Genomic DNA, 14915 nt, shown 5'->3' on the forward strand with positions numbered 1-14915 from the left:
GAATTTTTAAGGAGCAATGTACAAAATTTTATTTATGTTCACCGACACAATTTTTAGGCACTTCAATTAATGGCCGTGCCAAGCTAACTTGTTCGCAACGTATTAAATTAACAATAACCTGTATAAAGGAAATGCAAGCACAAAATCGATTGTGGAAGTTATATTGAAGAAACCCAAGCATCCAACATGGCCATTTGAATAAAATTCAATTGTGTGTTAGATTTATATTTGGTTCTTACGGTTTACAAGCAGACCACTGTTTTAGAGTACATTTTGTATACACGCTTAGTACAGAAACATCTTTGTAGTACTTCATTTTCAAATAATATTTGTTTCAAAAAAAACAATCGCTCATTCATGAAACCGTAAAATTGTTTTCGTCAAACCTAGTTCTTGTCTTCATTTTTCATATTTCAATAGAAAAACAAAACAAAACATTAAAGATATACCAGATTCACAAAAAAAAGGTAGCATAATTTTCAAATTTTTTCACATGCACATTTCGTGAGAAAACTAAAATACATTAAAGCACATTTATCGTAGTTATTCGTAATATTACACATTAAAAAACCATTAAACTTACGAAAATGTAACTACAAATAATAATAAAAAAATATGAATATTTTTTATTTACATACATACGATTTTTAAATTAATAAATAGCACGTAATGTAATCTTTTTTTATTTTTCACTTATGTTCTATTTCAATGTTGAAAAATCAATAAGGCTTGCGGATCAAGGGGGATATTGTTTCAGTGACCAGTGTTGGGGTGGGATTCATACAAAAGTGTTTGAATTTCTTAAATATGTGAAATAGTGTTACGTCGTAACAAAATTCTAAAAATATAAAATTAATTCAAAAAATCATTACACACAAACAAACAAAATAACTAGTTGTTACAATGAATGGAAACCGCGCGCTTTAACTAGTGGATAGCTTCATAATGACCATAAAAGGTATTCGTTGGTACCGGAAATTAAATTCTTTCTCCGATAACAACCGCCCTTTCTATATCTTATCTATTTCTTTCTTTCTCGTCTCATACGTAACAATGGGTAAACAATAAAACTTTTTGTCGAGGCCCCTTCTCGGCAGCGGGAGTACGAAGGAATCCTCAGACCAATTCTGAGATAAATTTTGAAATGTCAGATCTGATGATAGAAGGGCACAAACCTGTGCACCCTTGCCTTGTAGGTACAATTTTTCTATTACCCTTTTTTTGTGAGGGGTCCTACTGGAGGGTTTAATGGGTAACGACTGAAAAAATTTCCCGGCGCTGCCTGTTACACTATAGCATAATTTCAATGCGCCATAACCTCACGCGAGATTCTAAAGCTTTCGTAGTTAGCAGCTGAGTGTGAACGACAATCACCTCGACGGATCCATCAGCAGATCGCCTTTGAGTCGATACTTGAGCGTTTGTGAGCACACCACAGATTCCCCGAAATTAGTTTCCCAACAATTTAACCGCGAAATTACCACAAAAAGGGTACTCTTTACTATTATTTAAATAGTCATCTTCGCCTTGATAAATTCGCGTGTTAGGGCCAATTATTATAAATTATAATTAATATACAACAGTCATTTTAATGGAATGATATAGGTAGGTAGATTCTTTTCTTTTTGCCTAAAGCACTCGAGAAAATATATTTTAAACATACGTATAATATAGGAGAGTGCATCGCGTACTAACATTAGATTAGATCTCAAACATGATTGAAAAAACAAATACATATCGCTGTAAAACATACTCTATTCTATATAAGAAAAAAAAAGTTACAAAATTCTGAGAGGTGCTCAATTTTTTTTTTTTATAAAAATTAATTATAAAACTATTTAAATACAAAACGTTAACTATATTACAAAAAAATATATACTTTGTCGTTCAATGTATTATTATAGTTTTCGTTGAATTTACACAGATACAACAAAGAATAAATCTAAAACAAATTCATGTTTTATAAAATATATAATCTATTTACAATGATTCAGTTGGCGTGTTCATAGCCGGAAAATAACGTAAAAACCGGCGTTGCTAATAACAATGTTAACAGACTGCTCTATGAGGACACTCACCGTGATCAGTCATGAACTCGTTTTACTTTGGCAATGTTGCATTTAGTAATGAGAACAACTCTATGTGGTTTTAACTCTCTTTCTCTCTCTCCCTCTCTTTCTCCTTCCCCCTCTATCTCTCTCTCTCTCTCCCTCTCAACTCTATGTGGCCTTGTAGCTGGTGGTGCGTTGGTACAGGTCAAATAGTACCTTTTTTATTGCCCATGTAGACAGACGAGCATACGGCCCACCAGATGGTTAGTGATTTGATTGAATTTATTTGGTTACTACACTGCATAAATTACTTGCAACAATTTTTTTTTACTGCACGCGATCGAAACGTGCTCACGGCCCGCTCGACGTTAAGCGGTCACCGGAGCCTATAGGTATTACAAAGTAAATCCTTACAATCAAGGGGACCGTTAGTTCACCCGCCTGCAAAGATAATAACTATAATAATACCAGCAGCTTTAAGGCATAACGTCTCAATTGTTATGTATTTTCAATTCGTATCTCACAGGCGCCCACATCAATTTTATGCGTTTCAAGCTTCTAATAACGATTTTACACAAAATAAATCTCTTATTATATTATTATTAAACATATCTAATTATTTTCTTTGTCTTTATCTAATTTTGTCATTTACAATTCGCTGAAATATATATCTATAAAAAAAAAGATACAGCAAACTTTTTTTTCTTTACACACGGACGCGCATTACAGTACGTACATACATATTAGACATTGATTAAAATCTAAACGACATACACTACAATACACTGCGTTCTACAGACAACAAGTCGATATACAATATACACAAACGCTCGGGTTAATAAATGGATATTGTAGTGTTGAAAAAAAAAATTTAATTGCTATTTGGATGGTCGAGCTCACGGCCCACCCGATGTTAAGTGGTTACCGGAGCCCGTAGATATTTACAACGTAAATACCGGTACCCACGTTAAGACAAGATTTCTAGGGTCTCAGTTTTAACAGTTCAACAAAATGTTCATGATTGCCTTCCACGGTGAAGGTATAACATCGTGTAATAAAAATCAAAACCCGCAAAATTATAATTTGCGTAATTACTGGTGGTAGGACTTCTTGTGAGTCCGCACAGGTAGATACCACCACCCTGCCGATTTCTGCCGTGAAGCAGTAACGGGTTTCGGTTTGAAGGGTGGGGCAGCCGTTGTAACTATACTGAGACTTAGAACTTATATCTCAAGGTGGGTGGCGTATTTACGTTGTAGATGTAATTTTAATTTTTTTTTTTTAAGGTAGTCATCAAATCTTCTATTGACTTACAGAATGTTTTGCTCGCATCTTATATCGTGTACATTGTTACCAGCCCCGCCGGGTGTTCGCGAGACGGTCGATCCGTTGATACCATCATGTAAATACCATAAATACTTCCAATTCTCAATTATTGTAGGCATAAAGTTATCCCGGCATCCGAAGCACATAAACGGTAAAATAAAAACCGATGTGGAACACGAAATCTTTACGCCATTTTAATTTGCTATCAAATAAAACACACAGCAACAATAACTTGCAGAGCGCACATTTATATAGAATTTGAAAAGATTTATAAACCATACAAAGAGAGGACTAGATTTTATTTAAAAAAAAAAAAAAAAAACTTTTTTTGCAATCGGTCCTGATTTTTTTTCTTGTTAGTAATAAATAGTCAACAACCTACTTAGAGACGAGTGTGACGTACTTGTCGGTGACGCGGCGGTCGATGTTCGCGCGGGTAGACGAACATTCCGCTCAGTAGAAGAACAACAGTCGCTCTTGAGCCGTGCCGGAGAGCAGACGCCAGCCGCGCTTGATGTTCAAGTACTGGATTATGGCGCGCAGACAGATTAGAATACCTGAAAATTTTAATTAAGTACATACACATGTCGGTCGGGCTTTAAGCACGTCACTAGAAGTCGTCGTGGCCTAATGGCCGTGGGTACCAATTTTTCTAATGAGATACGTACTCAACAAATGTTCACGATTGACTTCCACGGTGAAGGAATAACATCGTGTAATAAAAATGAAACCCGCAAAATTATAATTTGCGTATTTACTGGCGGTAGGACCTATTGTGAGTCCGCGCGTGTAGGTACCACCGCCCTGCCTATTTCTGCCGTGAAGCAGTAATGCGTTTCGGTTTGAAGGGTGGAGCAGCCGTTGTAACTATACTTGAGACTCTAGAACTTATATCTCAAGGTGGGTGGCGCATTTACGTTGTAGATGTCTATGGGCTCCAGTAACCACTTAACATCAGGTGGGCTGTGAGCTCGTCCACCCATCTAGCAATAAAAAAAATTCGGATCCTCCCAATCCATTAACGGTGCTTTTAGGTACCACAAGCACCGGTCACCGTCCTCGTCGAACCCGTCGCTTGCGACGAAGGGCTCGACGAGTGAATTAACCCATAGACAGAGCCCTGTAAAGCTGAAATAGGCTCTCAAGGCTATCAGCACAGGTAGGAAAAAAATACCGGTCGGGTGGCGTCTATTTTGTACATTTTAGATATTATGTCGTGATCACATGTACATAGACACAGCCCAATGAGTTTCTCGGCGGATCGCATCTGTGGGTCGCGATTCCGATCCGGTGGTAGATTCTTCAAAGCATTACTCTTGCTAGGGCTAGTGTTAGCAAATTTTGTTAGGTTGTGCCCGTGAGAGCCCACCTACCGTCCAGGCGAATTTGGAATAGTCTCCTAGGCTACCAGCCTAGCAATATGTCGATAATGTCCATTATATGTAATTAAAAGCGTTGTAAAAAGTGTGAAATAAGCCCCAAATGCAAACAGAAATTAATAAACATTATTCTTAATAAAATCATTAATTTGCATGTATACGAAGCGAGACTTGTTTGGATGATGTTAGCTGATGAAGACAGTTTCAAGCTATTCCGTTTGCTTCAGCTATTAAAGATATTTGACAGATGCCTGAAGCCAATTTAAAAGAGAGACATACATGCAACCTTGATAGTTCGCATACAAAATGGTTTTTCGATGAATACTTACCGAAAGCCATGATTAACCACCACAGCCAAGAGTTATCGTGCGAGGCTAGATCGGTAGACTGCTTCACGATGAGGGTCCACTTGGCGAGGGACAGCCCGAAGCCGGCCAGGGCTCCGTAGCGGCTCGCGACCGTGTGACAGAAGCACATCAGCAACAGGAAACCGATCCAGTTGAACAAGAACGCAACTGAGTGCACAAACAAACGAGACTATTGTTAATAATTGCGGTCACAGCTGTGGTCCTTTAACACATTTAACACTAATCATACCAACACTTACATACATTTTAGCCCATGGACGTCCACTGCTGGACATAGGCCTCCCACAAGGTGGGCCGACGACCTATTGAGGTTCGCGGGGATCCGCTGGATGCAGGCAGCGCAGGACCGTTCTACCAACACTTACTGGCACCTATATCTACCATAGCGGGTAGTAACGGTATACGACAAATATTACTCAAAATAAAGAGACCAAAACAAAAAAAAATGTATAATAACTGTACGTTAATTGGTAAGAAAAAGTCATGAAGTCAAATGTGCAAAAGGAATAAGATGGTACGTGCATTTTCAATGCTAACGTTTAAAATGGGTAATTTGACCCGTTGTGGTATGTTTAGTGTTAATGCCAACTACATGGCGCCGTGAAGAGGCCGAAGACACGGCGTGGCGTATGGCATGATCAATTTGTTCAAATTAATAGCGCGAGCCCTAATCCAACACTTGATATTATAAGATCGCTACTTTACGTACGTATATGGGTGGACCAACTCAAGGAGGTGACTGGAGGCCAGATACAGGGAGCGGTACATATGGCGCAGAACCGGACCGAGTGTAGAAGATTGACATACAGTCACGATCTTCAGCATTGAGGGAACGACCATAAATAATAGCCATATGGGTCACGTAAAAATAACGCAACGGTGGAAACGATACTGATGCATAAAAAACACAATTACAAGCCACAGCGCCATGAAAGACCGGGGGATGGTAGTTGACATTAAATGTGTTAATATTATCTACTTCATCATCATCGGAAAACACGACGGCTGTAAGAGCTCACGTCCAACCTTATATCCAGTGTTTAACGACAGCTCATAGACATCACAATGTGAAGGCCACTACTCCCCTTAAAACATGAGGTCTGAGCCTTAATTGCATAGTATAACGGCAGTTTCACCATTCAAAGCGGAGAGCATTACTTCTATATAAATCTCCAAGATGGTGGATTTTATCCCTGCCAGCATTTCAAGGGCAGTTGCTTAATGATTACATGAGCAGGGTAACCTCATCTTTAGCTGCTGCTAGAATTGGGGCTAGGAGTAGCATTGAGAATGGACCAAGTGGATTAGGAATGTTTGGCCAGATGCCACTTTGTTTTACGGGATATGGTCAGTGCCAGTTTCGAAGTAGCTGGGTCACGTAAGTCCGCGCAACAACCTTATAGCCCCTTGAGTGCAGTTTAATGAATACTCATATAGTAAGACTAGCTGTACCCATCCACTTCGCTGGGCATTTAAAATTAACATTATTATTTCTCACCCCTACAAAGATTCTCATGATTAACGCCCCCGCAACTGGTGTAGGGAGTCTAACACTCATATATATATTAGCCTATCCATTAAGTACATGTATTTTCTACATGGATACCAAGTTTCAAGTCAATCGGATGGATGGTTCAGTAGTTATAACGGAACATCCGTAAAAACCACTGTATATTTATATATTAGTATAGATTAAAGGAACGTGCAGAAGTTTGAAACTTGTAATATCGATTTGATTAAGTACTCACCGAGAAACGAGGTCATGAACATGACGTCAGTGCCCAGAAGGCTGTTCTCGTGGTCCAACGGCTCTGTTCCAGGGTCGGCGGTCTCCACCGTCACGAAGGCGGTAAACGTCGGCTGGTGAGACGGAACTTGACCCTGCCAAACAAACCTCGTCTTTTTTCCACTCTTTTGTTGACACGACTCTTAAAGATCTGTAGGTTTAATGCGAGTTTTTTAACGTTCTTGATAGCGTAAAAGTTATCTCATATTTGTATGGATTGGGATCGTTTGCCTACGTTTGCCGCTAGGGGCGCTGTTCCAACTGCATACAAAATTGGGTTATCTTTTACGCTATCGAGAACGTTAAAAAACTCGCACTAAGTACACTGACCGTCTTTAAGTCTCGGTTGTATTCGAATAGAGTATCAAGTTGTGATCTTCAAATTCGCGAGCTAATCGAAGTTTCAATGATTAAAGGGCATTTACATTTTCATACTTGAATCTGTGGAAGTTACATCCTAGCATGTTGCTTCCAGTGAGTCAATTATGTATTTTTTTTTTTTTTTTTTATTGCCTTTGTAGGCAGACGGGCATACGGCCCACCTGATGGTGAGTGGTTACCGTCGCCCATGGACTTCAGCAATGCCAGGGGCATTATGTAGTTCGCAGTCCATACCCGGTTCATTTTAATAATAACTGATCTTTTTTTTTTCTACCTATGCTGATAGCCTTAAGAGGCTATTTCAGCGTAACCTTAACTAGTTGATGAGTTCGCGGGGCTCAAACCTGACGACGTTGCTAACACGAACCCTAGCAAGAGCCGTGCTTCGCAGAATCTACCACCGGATCGGAAACGCGACCCACTGACAAAATCCGGCGAGAAACTCAATGGGCTGTGTCTGTGGTTTAATTTACTCGTCGAGCCCTTCGTCGCAAGCGACGGGTTCGACGAGAACGAAGACCGGTGCTTGAGGTAACTGATCATAATTTTCCTCTCTACTTACTGATTTTTGCATTGACCCTGGTATATAGGTATATATAATTATAAATAAATATATACGCGAACGTGAAAACTACATTACAACTACATACGTTTACCACATAAATTCAACCGAGTATAATTTTAAAACTCAATTGAAATTCCCTACATTTTTTTTCAATCAATCATTCAACCGTCGGCAGTGTGACCACGAGTGTGCTTAGTGCGAGTTTTCTAACGTTCTCGATACCATAAAAGTTAGTTCATATTTGTATGGAATGGGATCGTTTGCCTACGTTTGCCGCTAGGGGCGCTGTTCCCACTGCATACAAAATTGGGTTAACTTTTACGCTATCGAGAACGTTAAAGAACTCGCACCAAGCTCAGAGAACTGCACAGCATTCGAAGCGCCGCAAATAATATAATGACAATAATAGACGATAGGTTAAACCATTCATGTAGCTTTAGTTATGTCTGCATCTCGCGAACACTGAAGTAAATACTTTACATAATTAATATAATGTAATAGTTTGACTGACTCGGTGGTGCAGTAGTTAGCACGCTTGGTTGTTGCGCCGAGGGACGTGGGTTCGATTCCCACAGTGAGCAAACATTCGTGCGATGAACAGAGTGCTTAGTGCGAGTTTTTTAACGTTCTCCATCGAGTAAAAGTTCACAAGCAAATTAGTATGCAATTGGAACAGCGCCCCTAGCGGCAGACGTAGCTAAACTTTCCAGCTCCATACAAATTTGAGTTAACTTTAGAAGTTATGAACGTTAAAAAACTCGCACTAAGCACACAGGTTTGTTTGTTCTTTGTCTGGAGCTTTATTATCTATACATCGAGAGGTGAAAGGCGACATTTCGCAAAATACGCGACATTTATCTTTGTTATTAATGATACTATTCATTTGGTATCAGCATCAACAGTTCGAGGTTTTTTTAGGCCATTCAAATAGCTGGATTAGAGTAGTGTTTTTGATTGATTTCCCAAATTTTAAACTTTACATGGCTCTCCTGTAAAGTTGGAAAAATGTCGCTTAAACCAATTAATGGCCTTTCACTCCTTGATATGTTTTTATTTAAAAAATGTATGCAAAGTATGTATGTTAGTCTCTGGTACCCATCATACAGGGAATCCTAATTTAGAGTCGGATGACCGTGCGTGATTCGTTCCCATGTATGCATTTATTTATTTACATTTTTATATAATTAACATGAGGACGATATAGATGATGTTACGCAGAAATAAATCAAAATTAATACGTTTTTTTTTTATGGGTGGACGAGCTCACAGCCCGCCTGGTGTTAAGTGGTTACTGGAGCCCATAGACATCTACGACGTAAGTGCGCCACCCACCTTGAGATATCAGTTCTAAGGTCTCAGTATAGTTAGTTTATTAGTAAAGTGGGCCTCAAACTCAATAGTCGTCGAATAGTGAAATTGTTCACGAGCTATTGCTACAGAGCAATCCTTCCCATTACAATCGGTATGGGAAGGATCGCCACGCGTGGGTACTTTTACACACTACCATGTACACTGGTGGTAGGACGTCTTGTAAGTGTGCTGCACGGGTAGGTACCACAGACCTGTCTATTCCTACCGTTAATCAGTAACGCATTTCGGTTTGAAGGTTGTACTGTAAAACTGAGATTTAGAACTCATATCTCAAAGTGAGTGGCAGCATTTACGTTATAGATGTCTATGGGCTCCGGTAACCACTTAATATCAGGTGGTCGGTGAGCTCGTTCACCTATTTAGCAATAAATAAATAAAAACATTTTTCACAGACGATTTCCATGTTGATTACAATGAAGCGTAATTTAACGTAATGGCCCGCCAGCACTATTCTAATTATCAAGGTCAATCGATCAACGCCAATCTCTCTGTTCAAGTTTAAATAAAGTTGGCCAAGTATCAATAAATCTTTAGTTTGAAGTCGTCGTGGCCTAACGGATAAGACGTCCGGTGCATTCGTGTTGAGCGATGCACCGGTGTTCGAATCCCGCAGGTGGGTACCAATTTTTCTAATGAGATACGTACTCAACAAATGTTCACGATTGACTTCCACGGTGAAGGAATAACATCGTGTAATAAAAAAGAAACCCGCAAAATTATAATTTGCGTAATTACTGGTGGTAGGACCTCTTGTGAGTCCGCACGGGTAGGTACCACCACCTTGCCTATTTCTGCCGTGAAGCAGTAATGCGTTTCGGTTTGAAGGGTGGGGCAGCCGTTGTAACTATAATTGAGACCTTAGAACTTATATCTCAAGGTAGGTGGCGCATTTACGTTGTAGATGTCTATGGGCTCCAGTAACCACTTAACACCAGGTGGGCTGTGAGCTCGTCCACTCAGCTAAGCAATAAAAAAAATATAAAAAAAAAATATATTAAACTCATACGCTTGGTATCATTATAAATGATAAATATGCTCCTTATCTGCGGCTAAGGTCGCGTTACCTTTGGCTTTAACTGTTGATTTAAAACGAATGAGTTTATCTATACTAATATTATAAAGCTGAAGGGTTTGTTTGTTTGGTTGAACGCGCTAATCTCAGGAGCTACTGGTCCGATTTGAAGAATTCTTTTAGTGTTAGATAGCCCATTTATTGAGGAAGGCTATAGGCTATTTAACATCACGCTAAGACCAATACAAGTGGAGCCCATTTTGAGAGCTTCCGCTGCGTGCGTTGCGGAAACTGTTAAAGTTTCGCTAACATAATCTATGACAAAATTGTTCCCCTTTAAAAGTTCTAAAAAAAGTTCGCGACAGCATAATTATGTCTATATTTCAAGGTTAGCTCACTATAACGTTTTTTAAGCTAACCATATTAATATAAATTTGCTCTAAAATAAAATACAATTTGTGAAGGCGTTTTTATGAAGATGATATGAATCCCTATCCAAATAAATACGTTATTCATTACAAGTATTTAATTTTAAAGAAATTTCCCCTCGTTCGATTTTAATGAGTATCTCGCTATGACTATTTCAATGAGTATGAAAAGATATTGCAGTTTTAAAATAACATCGCAGCAAAATAATGATCAAGCGCGTAACATTGATGTACCAGGCGCCGGCCGGCCGGTGCGCAGCGACATAAAATAAGAATAACAAGAAACACCCCTCAAAACTATAGATTTTTCTGGATTTCTCCAGGATCCCATCATCAGATCTTGATGATTACAGGACCATTTGGGAAGTCTACCCTTTCGAACAAAAAATAAAAAAGAGAATTATCAGAATCAGTTCAAACAGTCTCAAGAAATCGGTGAAGACACATAGATAAAAAAAATATGATCGAATTGACGACTTTTGAAGTCGGTTAAAAAGCGTGATTTTTGTATCTTAAATAGCTCTTTAACATTCTATTATTCAAAAATATTTTCAGTTTCTACGTAAATGAAGAGGCGGGTAAAATTTAGCATTATGCCAAAGTAACTATTTCACGCGGACGAAGTCGCGGGCAAAGACTAGTTTAACATATTTTAAAAGATTGTTTACTGTTTAAATTTTTTTCAAAGAAGTTTCATTACATTACATCACTAGATTATGTGAATCATACAATATTTTTTTATACTTATGGGTATTTGGATTTATTAGTACACCAACAGTTCTCACACAATGTATTTGGAAAAGAGTTGGCATATAGTCCAATACCTGCAGAAACCCTATAACTTAATATGGGACAGTCTCCAGTCTCCCAAAATACACCATCAAAGCTTGCCCATATGATATGGAGAAACGAAACTATGTTTTCAGGTACAGAGAGCTCAACTGTAGGTTGCCGGGGTACATAGGTTCTATCTAATTTGAAGTATTGGAGTAGATTTGGAACCTCAAACAAATTGAATAGGCACAAAGGTTGATGTAAATGATTTAGGTATCAAAAAGTCACTTAAAGTGCAAGGTTTGAGTTGAACCAGAGGAATATTCAAATGAGAATGAACTACAATATGCTTGGGCACATGAAAGAGTTTATGAGTGAAACTACTAAAATAAGCATGGTCATGATGCAAAAAGTTTTGAAGCGCTGAGAGTACTTAGGGCACTCTAGCACAACAGAGCACTTTTGGGCGATTATTCAACTTTCTTTATTGTGTAAACAGGTGAAAGAGTTCAGGTACCACCTTGTGTTAAATTGTTACTGAAACCCATAGAAATCATAATGAATACCTCCATCCGCAATCTTTCTGGGGTCTATGTCTTAATTATTAAGTAATTATGCAAATTATATTTTTTGCAGGTTTGGCAGTGATGATACGTTTTCAGAATATTACTACGAAGTCATTTGTGAACTTTTTTTTTTTTTTTTTCCGGGCCGCGGTCCGAACCTCCTACGAGGTCCCCGCGGAGTCAACTATATATTTGGGTAAAACTCATACCAGTATGTGGGATTTGTACACTGATATAGTGCATCTTTCGACATAAGTACACCAGACATCTCCTTTAGGATAATAGAGCATTAAGATTTAAGATAATAGTCATAGCATCTTGTTAAGTGTACCCATTTGTTGTTAACACTACAACAATGATTGTAGCCATCCTTAGTAAATTTGCCATGAAGCAGATATAGGTGGAGTACCAATGCAATTGAAACTTTATTCTTGTGGCACGAGGTGGACAATCATATTCACATTATGATGATCAGGTGTCCCACTATCATATATAGTCATCATAGCTATTTAAGAAATAAATTTATAATCATTTTAAGTTCAAATCCTAACCATTGGCCTTTCGCCTGCCATCTGTTTCTCACGCTGTACTTCCTCATATGTTGGTAGCTTCGAGTTAGCGGCCACATCATATGGTGGTGGAGCTAAGAAATCTGCTTGAGGAGGTGGAATATCTGAAACATCTGTAAACATTTTAACACCCTTTTATTAGTTTAATGGAGTGGTCGGCAACCTTGTCAACCAAAAGAGCCAAATATAGATAATATACAATAGAAATTTATTCAAAAAGCCAGTATCAACATGTTTACAATTTTTTATTTTATTTTTTTAAGTCAGTTTGCTATTTAGGACTGTTTTTTAGTTTAAAACTATATATGCTTGGCGAATGTGTTATACAACAACTAAAAACCATAACTGATTAACTTGGTAGCCATAGTTTTTGAAGTTAGATATTTTTATTGTATTGTATATTAATACTGTAAGTGGTAATTTCTATTATTGATTTAGATGCAAAGACAAGCCCACAGCTATTTTCAGTTACTGTTGTTTTGTAGACACCAGTTGCTTGTAGACACCATTGTATACTTAGTATATATTTTTTATTGATTAGATTATACAAACGCACGGTCCTCCTAATCAATAATAAACAAAAGCTAGGGGAATATTGTGAGCGCATATTGTGTGCGTGCGTGCAACATGTTATCGTGGGAAATTTTAATTACCTACTACTTAAATATATGACATTCGAGTACTGATATGAGTGATTGCTCAAATAAATCGACTTACTCATATCAATGTACGTCGGTGGTATATTAGGATCCAAATTAGACGGAAGAATCACTGTCAGTTGCGCTGGAGGATGTATGTTCTCCACACACTGATTATTCTGCAACTAAACAACATAAACTTTCACACGTTATACCACAATAATAATATTCTACACGCTTATGGACGTAAATAAACAACATATTTATTTTAGTCCTACCATGGTTTGAACCATTTTAAGCTAGAATTCTTCCTTTATAATGCGAACTTCTCTAAAAAATAGATTTTAAGTTGCATTTGATACTAAATCAAATATACAAGGATTTCCCTATAGGAAACAAATGCTTTTCTAATTCAATACGGCTTCTGGTTACATGACCTTTTAGTCATAGCTGATGTTGAAACAGTATTACATCGTTTCTGAGCAGTTTCTATCATTTTAATATTTTTAATATAATATTTCTATTTTTATTTTATCTGTTGGTGCTGAACTTTTTTGATCCTCATGTGTGCAAAAATACTTTCCATGAGTAATTACTAAACTTGTTGTTTTCACGTCTACGTACTTGCTTTTGGTAGTATGATTTGCTTAGTTTCCATATTTTTTTTCAGTTCATATAAGTATATTGTACATTTAAATTATTCATAAAGAATCGTATCATACTAATCGTCATTTTTTCTTCTTCTATAGTAGTTCTTCTTCTCCTCTTACGTTATACGTACAATATACTTTATATAGTCTTAATTAATTTATAATCTTCAACAATAAATAGAAAACCAGAATAGCATTGGGAATTAAAAAATATATATTAGAATTTAGAGAATAGTTTATTATTCCTATTGTTAGCAGAAATCTGTGATTTGTAGCATAAAAAGCTCTTTGTCAAGAATGTTTCAAAATAAAATAAAATAAATTATTTATCGGATTAATTGGAACACCTCTTTTTATTGCTAAGATGGATGGATGAGCTCATGGACTAACTGGGGTTAAGTGGTTACTGAATTCCGTAGTAAAAATTTACGTTCATATCATTTTATACCTAAAAGCAAATTAGCATTAAAATTTTAATTCTGTAGTTGTGAAATTATGATTTCTATGCCTGTTTAGATTAATTGTCTTAACTATACATAGACCTACTTCAGTGTATCTATGGGGAAAAAAAAAAGCTGGAGTCATGGTCCAGGCGGCTGGCCGATCTTTCGGCTGGTCGTAGGACCGTCGAGGCGATTCGCCCGATTCTTGTGGATTGGGTGAATCGTGACAGAGGACGCCTCACTTTCCGGCTCACGCAGGTGCTTACTGGGCATGGTTGCTTCGGTGAGTTCCTGCACCGGATCGGAGCCGAGCCGACGGCAGAGTGTTACCATTGTGGTTGCGACTTGGACACGGCGGAACACACGCTCGTTGCCTGCCCCGCATGGGAGGGGTGGCGCCGTGTCCTTGTCGCAAAAATAGGAAACGACTTGTCGTTGCCGAGTGTTGTGGCATCGATGCTCGGCAACGACGAGTCGTGGAAGGCAATGCTCGACTTCTGCGAGTGCACCATCTCGCAGAAGGAGGCAGCGGGGCGCGTGAGAGACGCACAAGCCCGCCAGGGGGCGGGGGCCAGGGAGGCGGATCTCGCCCTAGCCCTGGCCCTCTA

The 14915-nt window shown here is 38.3% G+C and overlaps 1 protein-coding gene across 4 annotated transcripts; it reads right to left on the reverse strand.

Annotated features, from left to right (window-relative positions):
* Nucleotides 1–1945: 1945 nt before the first annotated feature.
* Nucleotides 1946–13623, reverse strand: Ndfip (Nedd4 family interacting protein). Of its 4 annotated transcripts, none has more exons than XM_028178794.2 (6): nucleotides 13493–13623; nucleotides 13294–13399; nucleotides 12559–12689; nucleotides 6873–7005; nucleotides 5086–5271; nucleotides 1946–3934 (listed from the first exon to the last, which is right to left on the reverse strand). In XM_028178794.2, the coding sequence occupies exons 1-6, from the start codon at nucleotides 13505–13507 to the stop codon at nucleotides 3831–3833; spliced, it is 675 nt and encodes a 224-aa protein (XP_028034595.1). In that variant the 5' UTR covers nucleotides 13508–13623; the 3' UTR covers nucleotides 1946–3830. The 4 variants fall into 4 exon arrangements, with proteins under 4 accessions (XP_028034595.1, XP_028034597.1, XP_089595911.1 ...); XM_028178796.2 differs by having other exon boundaries at nucleotides 2194–3934; nucleotides 12559–12680; XM_089739785.1 differs by having other exon boundaries at nucleotides 2194–3934; nucleotides 12559–12680; nucleotides 13294–13393; nucleotides 13493–13601.
* Nucleotides 13624–14915: the final 1292 nt, after the last annotated feature.

The sequence above is a fragment of the Bombyx mandarina genome, chromosome A1 (assembly GCF_030267445.1).
Source record: "Bombyx mandarina strain Sakado chromosome A1, ASM3026744v2".
NCBI lineage: Eukaryota > Metazoa > Arthropoda > Insecta > Lepidoptera > Bombycidae > Bombyx > Bombyx mandarina.